The sequence below is a fragment of the Olea europaea genome, chromosome 3 (assembly GCF_002742605.1).
Source record: "Olea europaea var. sylvestris chromosome 3, O_europaea_v1, whole genome shotgun sequence".
NCBI lineage: Eukaryota > Viridiplantae > Streptophyta > Magnoliopsida > Lamiales > Oleaceae > Olea > Olea europaea.
In genome coordinates this window covers 6,947,166-6,960,830 of record NC_036239.1, presented here as the reverse complement: position 1 = coordinate 6,960,830, position 13,665 = coordinate 6,947,166, and the positions used below count along the sequence as shown (strand labels likewise).

The window sequence follows — 13,665 nt, the reverse complement described above, 5'->3', positions numbered from 1 at the left end:
CATTGCCTTGCCTAGTTTTTCTATCTTAATAGCAGAATCATAGTTTATATGTATTATTTCCCAAGGTTATTATTAGATACGTAGTCAGCATAAATAGGATCTATTGTTACTAGTGCAAAAATTATTCTTACATGTGCTTCTAGTCTTGAAAGAAAACAAAAATACATATTAAAGAGGGATTCCAGAAATGGAGGCAATGATTTCCTTATTTATGAACTTTGCAGAATCCCATTTCTCTCTGTCTCTTTTTCCACGACTATTTGGGGGTCCGTTTAGCTCCCTTACTTTCCTTGTTTCAACATAGTTGCTTCCCTTTTTAATACAGTTACATTTACCTGATTCTCTTCCCTACTCTACACTTTATTTACCTCAAAAAAAAAAAGACCTTTGGACTCTTCACACCCATAATCTTCTTTAAATAGACAAAAGGCAGAAATGGGCACAATTTATGACATCTCTTGCACAGCTCAGAAAGGAAGTAGTATTGTTGGTTGAATAAATAGAACACATTCAGATATATTTGCCTTACTTTAGCATTGCAGCTTGAAATGGAATACCAAGATCTTCACATAGACCACGTAAAGTACCCTGCATGTGGAGAAGACGTATCATAATTAGTCAATTTAAGATTAAAAGGATTATGATCTAAGGTCTTTGGCAAAAATAGAACTACCAAGAAACCTAGTGCTTCACATAATACATGATTTAACAAACTAAAGTTAGTAGAATGTCTAAAGATGAAAGGTTAAGCCCCCCAGTTCTCTTTCAATCATCCAATTTGACTTGCATGCTGATGAGGTAGAAAGGAATTGGTGGGTGACTGCAAAAGCCAAGTGGATACCAGCAACCAAAGCTCCATGTACAGCAGATTCATCAGAAACAATTATAAAGAAAACAATCAGAACTTGTACAAATTCCAGAAGTTTTTAAGTCTTGTGAGATACAATAATCCAAATGTAGGAGCCATACATGGTTTAACTCAAGCCCTGCATCCGGGTGAGGGATGCAAAAAAGGCCTCAAGGCATTGATTGTGAGGCAGTTTTTGGAGACGAATAACTCAGCGTTGCCTCCCAATACAGCCTCAAGGCTTGCAGTCCACAAAACATAAAAATTATTATTGAACCATTTCATGAATAGCTCACTGTCCACTAAAACGTTAAAATTTGTGTTTCCCATGGAAGACTCTTCACACATCTTCGAAATTAAAAACCAATTATGGGAAACGAGGCAAGGCTCACGAGATGTTACGGACTACGACATGAAGATGGTCTCACTCTAGCAGGAATTGGACCTCGGTGTCAACGAAGAATGGAAGTGCCCACAAGATAATACCCCGTACAAAAAGCGGCAGGAGAATGAGAGGGCATACGAGGCCTTGGATCTTTAATGTGAAGTACAAGACGGATGGGATAATAGAACGCCATAAAGTTTGTCCAATTGCCAAAAGGTACACTCAAACCTATGGCATCAACTACACATAGACATTCGCGCCAGTGGCAAAACTCAATACAGTTCGAGTTTTCCTGACATTAGTAGTAAATCCAGACTAACTCTTCAACAACTAGACATTAAAAATGCATTTCTCAATGGATAACTAGAAATAGAAGTCTTCATGACAATACTACCGGGCTTCAACAACATAAATGAGAAAAATCAAGTATGTAAACTCAAGAAGTTTCTATATGACCTCAAACAATTACCAAGAGCGTGGTTCGATAGACTTGCTAAGGTGTTAAAAAGTCAAGGATACCAACAAGGGTAGTCATGTTCTTTCAACAATTCAAAGATAAGGCAAAAACTATCCTAATCGTATACGTGAATCATATAATCCTAATAGGGGACAACATAGTTGAAATGGGGAGAGGAAGTGATGCTTAGCCATTAAGTTTAAGGTAAAAGACCTAAGACAAATGTGGTACTTCTTAGGGATGGAAGTTGTAAGATCAAAGAAAAGTGTTAGTATTTCTCAATGGAAATACATTCTTGACCTCTTAAATGAAATGGGCATGCTGGGTTGCAAGCCAAGCGACAAACCTATTGAGGTGGGTAAATTATCAAAGGACATAGGAAACTTAGGGGAAATAGATAGATATCAAAAATTAGTTGGCAAGTTAATCTATTTATCAGACACGAGACCTGACATAGCTTTAGCAGTCAGCATATGCATTTTCCCAAAGAAGCTCACTTGGAGCAGTATATAAAATCTTCGGATATTTAAAAAGCGCTTCTAGGAAAGGACTAGTCTTTGAGAAAAATAAGAGGGCTAGATTAACGAAGACAGATCTATTACTGGTTATGGTACATTTGTATAGGAAAATTTGATAACTTGAAGAAGCAAGAAACAGAATATAGTGGCGCGTAGCAGTGTGAAGGCTAAATTTAGAGTGCTTGCATAAGGGATATGCAAAGGATTATGGATAAAGAACTGAAAGTCGAAATGGAGTTTCCAATCAAACTTTATTGTAACAATAAAGCAGTGATCAACATTTCTCTCAACCCAGTACAGCATGAGAGAACCAAGTATGTAGAAGTTGACACATATTTTATAAAGGAAAAGGTGGATGATGGAATTATTTATATGACATGTTCCAACAAAAGAGCTAATAGCAAATATGCTTACTAAATGATTATCGAAACAAATATTCGATGATTTCAACCGCAAGTTGAGCTTGATCAATATCTACAGTCTAACTTGACGGGGAGTGTAGAAAAACAACCTTGTATGGAAGGGTTTTCCGGAATGGAAATTGTAACTAATTAGAGATTGTATTTTTTGGATAACTGGTAAGTTATTCTATTACCTGATTATGCTTGTTTAAACATTGGACCCATAGAAACAAAAAAGGGAAAATAGAGTACTAGACATGATTGTCAATGAAAAAAATCTTATTGATGGCTCTTCAATATAATAGCATATATGCATACACATGAATACCCTTAAAAAGAACAGGAAAGGTAAAAGCAGAACCATGCTATTGAACCCCAAAAATTAAATTATATTCTCTTCGGACAAGTACAGTGACACAAAGAAAAGAGTCGGAGTCTATCTTGCAGAAAGTCTTAAGCTTACTCTGTAAATGGAAGAAGAGCTTTCATAACAAAAAACTAATTGTTCTGAGGTAGTGTAGCAACCCAGTCAGTATTATAAAAGATAAGAAGTCCAACGATGTTTTATGTTTTAATAAATTTCATGTCTTCCTGCTATATCTTGTTATATTATACATATAGGCAATGTTCAAAAAGGCTTAATCGGCTATAGAGGTATTGTATCATAGTAAGGTGAGGCGTAATCCTTGAGGCGCTACGAGATGCCAAAACAACAAAATAATTCTAAAAGTAAGATTACAAAAATAAGCTCATAATAAACCATTTAAAAAATTTTATAATAAAATTAATATTAACAAAATGGAAAGTCTCTAGCCTCAAACAAATATAAAGATAAATCAATAAAATTGAAGAAAATAAGTTCTGGAATTAGTAATCACGTAACAAAATTAAAATCTACGACAGTTCAGATATTTCTTATATATATTATTAAAGAATAATTAATTTCATCATCCCCACCACACTATTAGTCTCTTCATTTTATCATCGTCCTCCACTTGCAATGGTTCTCCTTTCCTTTCCCTACCTTGTAGAAAATAAAGAACCCATAAAACATTTTAGGTTGCAAGAGATAAACTAAAAAGGCAAGGCTTCTATTTAAATTTTGATAAATGGTGAACACCTCAGTCACATTGAGGCTTAACCTTGAGGTGTAAGCCTGACAAATAAAAGTGCAGGGTTTTGAGGCTTTTTATGAAAGCAGGATTCAAGGCTTAGCCTGAAATAGTTTTATTAAACAATGCATATAGGTATTTAGAACCTACATGCAATTTCTTAGAACTATGAAAAAATGCAATTATCAACAATCACGAGGTTGTGAATTCAGAGATGGGGGGCAATCATCACACATTATAAACACAAGTTAGCTAATCAAACAACTATGTCCTTTTCTCACCCACAATAGCCATGTTGGCATGACTAATGACCCTTCTATCTCGACAACTAATGATTAACAAATTAACATACAAGAAGTGAACAGTAACAGTAAATGATTCTGGAGAAAGCACCTTAAGACTGATATTCACTTCAAAAGGAAGCAAATAAATATCTAAACGTCACAATAATTTCTAGTCAATTCTAAGACAAGAATCACCACCGTGTACAATTTTGTATATCAAAAAACAAACAAAAGGAAAGAACTACAAGTAGAATATTCAGTTTTCAGAATTGTGTGAAACCTTGGGATCTTCTTGAAGTAGGGCTCCGTCAATGATGGAAGGAGATTTTCCTTGTGCACACAGCTCGCTGTAAATGGAGACTAAGCTAGCATACCCCAGCTCCATGAATGATGGGAGCGAACCCTTGTCAAAGGATGGCTAACATGACAGCAGACAAATTTATGATCATTGAAACGATAGGTAATAAAGATGGAACATGATAACAAGAAAATAAAGGAAAAATTAAGCCACTTGTTCCATCAATTCCACGTATAGTTTCTCAACCTCAATGAACTATTACTTTTGACAAGTTTGTTCACTTCCTAAACGTAAAACTGGGCCTCCATATGAATTAAAAGAGGCATTAAACGATGCAATAAATGTTAAAATCATTATATCACACTAGATTATGAGAAAAATTAAAATAAGATGTGTACATATTTGAATACATAAAACATGTGAACTTACCAAAATATCAAGGGGGTTTTCTATCAATATACAGTGCTTTCCTTTCTTCATTAATTCATCGGTTAGATCAGGCATATGTTGGCTAGCCACATTCTGTCGATAGGGGGAAGTAAAACATAAGCCTGTTATCATATCATGTGATTCATAACTGAACGGTAAATATGAACGGCTATCACTTTCAAAAAAACAGTTGCTATGTGTTAATAAGAAGCAAGCAAGTTTCTGGCCTACTACTTTGATGGAAAAAAATTTCATATTATTAGTAACTCGTTGGAATTGAAAACCTAGCATATACCAGTGAGAAAAATTTTACATGTCGAAACTGATTAAATGCCAAACCTCCTTAAGATCCAATGGTTGATCCATGATTCGTGGTTAAGCGCCTGTCTGGGAAAAAATTATGCTGGCAAAAATTGACTTTTGTGTCAAATCACCAGCCCCACCATATTTGATTTAAAGCTGCTTGTTTGCCAATTTTTAAGCTGTTTATGCCTTTAACATTTTCGAAAAGTCAATTTAGCCCTCATTGCTACTTTATATGAATAGTATGTAAATGACAACAGGGGCAAAATTGGGCATTGGCATCTATAACGAATTATGGTACTATAATTGTCTGAAAAGGGAGTCAGGTGGGTCAGAATAAAAAATTGATATTTGAACACCCAACGGTCTGATTTGTCTTATTAATTCAACTTTAATTGCTACCAAACAAGAGCTAAAACTAGATCCTTCAGAGATTCTAGAAATTCAATTATAAAAGACAAAAGTCCAACTAAAAATTGAAATTTATATAAATTACCTTAATAAAAATACAGTTTTTTATCAATGCAAATTGAAAATACTTCAACAGAAAGGAAGGAATTAAAAGTAAAAAATTGTAAAGAATTGAATATTTTCACGAACTTGTAACAACCTTTTGCTGCTTCTTCACGTATGTCTCTTTCTTTCTAATAGTCAATCAATTTGTCGTTTTAACACAAAAAACTTATCTATTTCCTTATTTATCTATTTATTGTCATTGAAGCATGAGAGCTAAATACACAACTGATCTGGAGAAAATTCTTGTAGCTGAGCTTCCTTTACATAATATAGGAAAATTAAAGGATTAATCAGTGTAAAATAATTAACTTTTCATTTACTCAAAAAGTGAATTGCTAAGAGAAATGGATACAATTGTTATCAAGGTCAATTAATTACCAGAAGAGCAACAAATCAAGACTGCCAGGCTTTCTTCAATATTTTGATATCCACTTCTTATGAAAAGATATCGTGAAAGCTTAAAATGATTTCTTAGTAAGCAGTCTACCAGAAAGACTAGATTAGAGAAAAAGAATGAAATGCTTTGCCTTGTAAATCACACTGTACAACTCATTCTTTAAACAGAAAGCTACCAAGTGTAATGATGCCCCTTTTTGGTTCAGCTAAAAGTTTGGATTAAAATATAAGTAAAAGTCAACAATTAATTTTAATCACACATTTCGTGGGACACATAACTTTTCAACCACATATTTTCATCAACTTTTATCAAAAATCTACTAAAAATATTATTTTCATCTAAACCACACAGGGGCTATATAATTGAGTAGGTAATAAGCAGTCTGATGATTCATACTTTACCCAATAAAAAGAAAAATGATATAATGGAGTAGCATATGTTCATGTCACATCCATCTGTGCCAAGCAAATGCATCATTGAACTAATAATGGACGAATATAAACATCACCAAAGCATATGTCTATGACATGTCAAGTTCCCTGAAAATTATGCAATATGCATTTAAAAGAAAGTGCAAATATAAGGATCAATCCACACCTATAGAGCATGTTCCCTACAGACATGAAAACTGTTATCTCACTGTAGAAAAATAGTTGGAAAGTTCACAGTAACAGAGTAAGAGAAAAGGATTAGTAAAAAGAAGCCAATTACCCAGGTTGACTCTTATGCTACTAATTCTAGAGGTCTTACCTTACAGAATCGATACTTCTTTTGTCCAGGGCCAAACACGATCTTATTCTCATCTAATTCCTGTCAATCCCAAAAAAGTAACTTGCATAAGAGCAAAAAAAGTTAGTTATATGCAGGTAATAATTGTTTCCAAAGAAGAATAGAACGAGAACTGCTAGGTCTAAGTAAATTTTGGTAAGTTCCAGTTCCAAAAACATTAAATTGAGTTGAAATCGTGTTCAAGTTGAAGGGCGTAAATGGTTGATGTAGTATAGTGGAAAATACTGAGACATGAATAAAGCCACCTGTTCACCGCTCAAGATCATGCTCAAATTAAATTAACAGTGTGATCGCTCAAAGACCGTCAGAGGACACTCGAGCTAGATTACCAGAGCGTGACTGCTCAAGGGAGCACCTAGAGGGTTCTCGAGTGGACGGTCAATTCAGTAGACTGCCCGCTCTGCACCAAAAGCCGCTCGAGTAGTTGATTAGGCAGGAAAACCTTTTTTTTCCCAATTCAAACTTTGAAACATCTCCAAACAACCAAAAAGTAAAAAATACAGTTTACATACAGCTCTAATTGACCTTTTCTAGGGTGTTGAAGAAAAAGGAAAAGTTAGAAGATCAACTGCGTTTTGAACCATCTTGCTTCCTAAATTCTCTTCCGAGATCAAAAACGGAAAATACCACAAAATCCTCCATCATATAGCATTCAAAGTTCTGACAGATATGTGACATGTGACTGGAGGTCCAGGTAATTAAAAATAAGTTCCTTCTTGGAGATCCCAAAAAAGTTCAAAGATTCAGAAGTAGATTTCGGAGTGCACAGCACATGTTTATTCCAAGTAATTACGGATTCAAAATCAAAGTCTACCAAAGTTTAGTTGTGTCTGACTATATCTACAAGTTCAATCTTTTTATAATGGATCATTTTTGCCCAAAACTTTTTTTTCCATTGAATTTTTTTTTTTTTTCCTCAGATCACTACCTCTTTTAAAATCATCTTTGTACCTGACTCTACAAAGACTAAGAAGATAGAACTCAGTGAGTCTAAGAATAATGATATCCAATGAAGAATTCAGTCTAAAGTTCAAAACTCTAAATCGAGCACTGCTCCTAAGCTCATCCCCGCTTATTACAGCTATGAAGAGATAAGTCATACTAAACCTAAGCTCCGTAAACTCTTTGTTAAGAATGACAAAGAGGATATCACTAGTCAGGTTAAAATCTTAACTAAACAAGTCAATCTTTTGATTGAATGATGAAATACTTGATGTATCAATATTTTCTTCTAGGAGGGTTTGAGTCAAAAAGAATGAACTCACTGATCATGTTGAAGAATTCATTTAATCATGTTCTTCACATCTTGTACGCACTTTAATTTGTTTGAGCGGACAATCAATTTAGCAGACCTTCCGCTCTGTGTGAGCAGTCAATTAGGCGAGAAAACCCTTATTCTCTCAATTCAAACTTTGAAACACCCCAAAACCACCAAAAACTAAAAAATCAGTTTATATAGAGACCTAATTAACGTTTTTCTGTGTGTTGAAGAAAAGAAAAGGAAGAGAAGATCAATTAAGTCATGGTACATCTTGCTTCCAAAATTCTCTTTCACATTCACACATGAAAAACACCATAAAATCATCTACCATGTAGCCTTTAGATTTCCGATGAAGGCGAGAATGAATTGGAGTTCCAGTTAAAGAAGAACAAGAAAAAAAAAATTTGAAGTTCTAGACAAGGTGCCAAAGTGCATAACCGAGGAATTTTCGAGTAATTATGAATTTGGAGTCAAAGTTATTAAAGTTTAGTTGTGCCTCAACTATATATGCATCATTTGGTGGCACGGTGTACCCGGAGGGTTTTTTTTGGTTGAAGAGTCATTCAAGAGTTTTTCCTTGGTAAATAATTATTGGTGTTATTTATATTTTAGCGCATTTGCTTTGATGACTATGGTGCTAGTAAGTTTATTTCTTGTGTATCTAGACTAAATAATATGTAACTCGTTATAGATTATTTTTGCTAATTTTAAATTCCTCATAGAACACATATTCAACCCCAGTGAAAAAGGGTCAACTACATAGTTTTTCAAGAGCAAATGTATAAAAGTTAAATGCAGCAAGACTAAAATCCTCATAAAGATATCTATTGAACTGTCTTCCCTTTGGCTTAAATGCAAAAAGTATCAAGGGTGCTAAAACAAAACCCAGCATGATTTGTGGCTCTTCTATATATAACTATATCTTAGTCTCCACAAAAAAGGATTTAAAATTCTTCGTAGGTGTAATTTCAAAGTTGGTGCAGAATCAAAACCAAGCCCAATTCCGGCACATACATTTCCAAATTATAGCTATATCTTTATTTCAAAGCAAAAGGAATTAAAATTCCTAGTAAGTACTGTTTCACTTGGGCACTTGTACACAATAACGCATTTCTCTATACAAATCACCTGATCAAAATTGGTAGTGTAGATGATACTTTGTTCAATCATGGATCAATAACATTAGCAAAAGCTAAAAGTACATATCTTAAGTATCCCAATAGATTAAACTAGGCGAGAGTTATTTTGCCCAGTATTTATCCTGGATTCGCATATATAACACAAGAGTCATGACACAAAACAGTGTTTTTTTAGGAATGATAAAATGCAACTATTAAGCTCTGAATTAATCAACGCATAAAATGCTTGCTGAATGAGAGTAAAATTTAATTTCACTTACCATCTTTGATAGGAGCTATTCATAAAATGCTTGCTGAATGAGAGTAAAATTTAATTTCACTTACCATCTTTGATAGGAGCTCTTCTCGGTATGACCTTTCTACTCCAGTAACATGTAGGAAATTTGGATGAAGGTGTTCATCAAGAACTTCCATATCATCTCTCTGGTAAAAGCAGAGACAAGAAAAGCTGTTACATCATCAATAAATCTAATTATGTATTATTTGTACATTTCTCCATCGTACCCCCATCATTTGATTTATTCAATTAGATTTCAATCCCGTTAAATTTTTAAGAGGGTGAGTAGGTGGTAGTGCTATCAATAATTTGGGTGGTATGAAAACTTGAAAAATAATCCTTATATGGCCTAGTACCACAGCTTGAAAAGGACAACGAGTGGAAGACATTATATTCCTAAGTGGAATAGCATAAACAAACATGTTAGCAAACATCCCATAAAGGGTGAGTAGATGGTGGTGCTATCACTAATTTAGGTGGCATGAAAACTTAAAAAATACGCCTAACACGGCCTAGTATTCCAGTTTGAAAAGGATAACAAGTGGAAGACATTATATTCCTAAGTGGAATAAGCACAAACTAATATGTTAGTAAACATCCCATATTTCCCCACCCATGAATGCCATGTGCCTTTTCAAATGGCAATATTCTTTTCTTTTGAACATAACAGATAATTCATTTAATCTATACCAGTTAGCAACCATATGAAGCTTCTAAGGTGAGCTTCAACCATAGTCCATCAGTCCCCAACCCCCACCCCAGTTTTCCTTCTATGCCTCCATTGTAAACATCTACAAAGAACCCAAGCTAAAAGGAAACTAAACCGTGTCATACCAAACCTAAAAAAGAATAAATATTTACAACCACGGAGCTATTTTGGCCCCTCTTCTTTTTACTAGCTTTTCAGATGGAATATTCCTCTAATGTTAGCTTCTGGAAAGCTTGAAACATGCGCAATACCCCCGTTTTAAGCAAAACGACGACCAAAATTTCATAGACAGCCAACTTGTAAATTGTAATACGTGTTTGCTCTCTGTATTTCAGGCAATTAAAATATCAACCTCAATCCTATTTTCCAATTGGAACGTTACAGAATTTTAGGGTAAGTTACGTCTTGTCATTCTGCAATAATTCTCAATATTTCACCGCAAGAATAAAGGGTTAATTTAAAATCCCCTCAGTGAAGATTCATGGTGCCCGCATGTTATGGTTTTATGAGTTTCCTTTTCCTCGAGAAAGTAGACATTCGTGACTAATTTACAGGAATAATCGATTATATGACAAAAATGTTCCGATGTACAAGCGCTGGATTTTAACTGGATGAGTTTATCAGAGATTCAGTTGATTTTTTGAAGATTAATTTAAAACCTTCTACTGTGGAACATCATACAACGTTGGCTGCCTGATTCAGTTTAAATCAAACTTTTTTCAATAAAATATTAATTATCCAATTTGGTTCAATTAGTATTCTGAAAAAAAAAAATTAAAAAATGAGCAAGAAACTCAATGGCCCACCGTAAATTTCACCAGAAGTCGGTCGTTTGACCTTTCAAACAACTCCTATGCAATTTGCATAATAAAATTCATTTCAAATTCATAAACAAACAGATACGGAAAATGACAGGCGTGGTTGGATTAATACATTAGGAGTGGTACCTGCGCAAAGGAGTACAAAAGGCTGGTGCTAAGGGACCTTGGTATGGACCACAAATGTATAAGCTCTATCTCCTCTCCTTTTCCTTTCACCATTGTTGCTCTTGATTACTGATTGAGATGGTAATTGATGTTGAGATTGAATGGTACGCCAGAATCGCTTGTGCATGTATAAATACATTACTGATTGCGTGAATAACGACCCACTTACCAAATCAGAACCGTGTTTCTGAAATATGTTAGGAAATTGCTGGTGTAAACAGGGGCGATCCCACCAATTGGGGTGGGTCCCGCGCCAAAAAAGGGCCCCACCCCCTCTTGGTGAGGTTCTGTCAGGGGGGGCGTTACTCATTCTTCTACATGTACATCGGGTTTGACACTCCGGGGTTCGGTACACCGGGGTGTCCATCTAGAAAAATCCTACTCCAAGCCCTTTTGTTCCCCATTTATAAAGTTATTTTTTTTTCAAATAATCTTTACTAAATTTTCAATCACAAAGTTCATCAATTTATATAAAAAGTTACTAAAAATTTAGCTTATATTTGGTCCCATTTCTTAAAACTATTTTTTTTTTCAAACTCATATTCAGCTATACATTTTATAACATCTACGGCTTTTATTAATTTTGCAATCACATATTTCATCAAAATATACTAAAAATTTAGAGCCCATTTGGTGTTGATTTTGAAAATTAATTTTTTGACCGATAGTTTGAAAGGTAGATCCCACTTGTAATTGAAGAAATAAAAAATAACGATTGACCATGTTAAGTAACAGTTAAAAATTAGTTTTTTAGCTTGAAAAATCAACACCAAACTAGGCTTAATTTTTTAGTTTTTTTACGAGGAAACTCGAAACCGCTACTTTTAGGATCCGCATTGGGTAAATCGTCGGACTGACGTAATAGCCTGTAAATTACGTCGATCAGATAAACTGCACTAAGCAAATTCTGTACGACATGCTCGATCCAGAAAATAGTATGTTCAAATTGCAATTTGTCGGGTCAGCTAATTCAAGCGTTTTATGGTGGCTATGAACTTTCGAAATTTCTGAGTTGTTATGGAATTTTTTTTAAATAGTTTCTAATTGTCTTTTAACTTTTGCATTTAATTTATATTTATAATATATTAAGAATCACGTGAGTTAAGAATAAAAACGCAAGCATGACTCAGCCTTGTGACGATGCCGGTAGTTTGTAGTGTGTGGCACGTAACCCAACAAGTTGTTCACATCTTTTTCTTTTTTCTTTCTTTTTTCCTCTTAATTATAATCAAAATCGTCTAATTAAATATTATTATTATCGATTTCACATTAAATGCATTTTGAATTTAAAATATAAAATATAAAATCAATTAGTCAATGATAAATACCAAAAATGAGTCTTGATAATAATAAAATCATTCGAGAATCCTTCTAGAAAAATTGAAAATTGCCAATTAAAAAAAAGAAAAAGAAAAAAGAAAAAAAATTCTCGTGCCTAACTCTCTTTACGTGCCGAACTGATGATTAAGAACATTAGTTGGATAATCATAATATTGATGATGCTGGAAAGTGGTCGGAATTCACCAGCTTGGCTTGACCCTTAAGAGACGTAAACACACGGAAAACACAAGTTTAGCAATTCATTCGCGTTTGGAAGACGCAATATTTCCACGTGAAGAAATTTTTTATGCGTGTAGAAGTGCATTTGCAAACCTGTCCCACAACACGGTGGGAATTTTTAAATATTTTTTTCGATTTAAAAAATTTAAGGTTATTTTAGCCACAGTTTGTTTTTCATTATTTGCTCATTAAAATAAAAAATATGATCGTTATTCATCACATCAAATCATTATATTTTACTTTCTATCTTTTGTGTGGGGTCCGTAACGAATATATTTTTCATTCTCGTTTTTACATTAATGTGTACCAAACGGGATTTTAATGTAGATTGTATAAGACTCTTTAAAATTATTGATATATTCAATCAAGATTTTTTTACAGGTTTTTAAAAGATACGTTGTATTCAATTAAAACGCTTTAAAAGTTTCTATAAATCTTTTGATATTCAAATTGTTAATAATTTTTAAAGATTTTTTTAAAAGTCTATGTGGTACTAACTTTTAAGCAGTACGTACTAAAATAAAATCTCAAAATTTGTTTTACATTCATCCCAAGATTTTGGGAGACTTTCACAATAAATAAATAATAATAATGCATTTTTTCTTGCTATAATTCTCTTTCCATTTTACTTCTGCAAATATTAGAGTTAAAAATCAACTCGTTATATTTGTTTCTATTTTTCCATTTTTCCCCTCTCTCTTTTTTTATTTTTTATCTATATTTTCTATAAAAAGGAATTAAATTGTGACTAAAGATTCGTATAATTTTTTTTTTCTTTTTTTGATAATTTTTTTATGGAAAAAAAATCTAGTCAAATTAAAATTATAAGACTTTATATAAAAAAGACTTATTTATAATTAAAATAAATATATTAATTTCTTGTTTAATCTTTAAAGGAATGACACATTGATAATACTGAATATTAATTAATTTTTATTTATTTTCTATTAAAGAATAATGTAATACGTCCTCAATTGAGATTGTAATGAATTTTAAA

The 13,665-nt window shown here is 33.4% G+C and overlaps 1 protein-coding gene across 4 annotated transcripts in view; it reads right to left on the bottom strand.

The window, feature by feature from the left end:
* LOC111384274 (branched-chain-amino-acid aminotransferase-like protein 1) overlaps positions 1–11,244 on the bottom strand; it is a 25,834-nt gene extending 14,590 nt beyond the window's left edge. The window contains exons 1-6 of one of the 4 annotated variants that reach the window (XM_023008541.1): positions 11,070–11,244; positions 9,461–9,559; positions 6,698–6,757; positions 4,732–4,824; positions 4,285–4,422; positions 530–588 (exon numbers count right to left, since the gene is read on the bottom strand). In XM_023008541.1, coding sequence (XP_022864309.1) covers positions 530–588; positions 4,285–4,422; positions 4,732–4,824; positions 6,698–6,757; positions 9,461–9,559; positions 11,070–11,162 — 542 coding nt within the window. In that variant the 5' untranslated portion in view covers positions 11,163–11,244. The other 3 variants (XM_023008547.1, XM_023008558.1, XM_023008553.1) reach the window with 3 other exon arrangements.
* Positions 11,245–13,665: the final 2,421 nt, after the last annotated feature.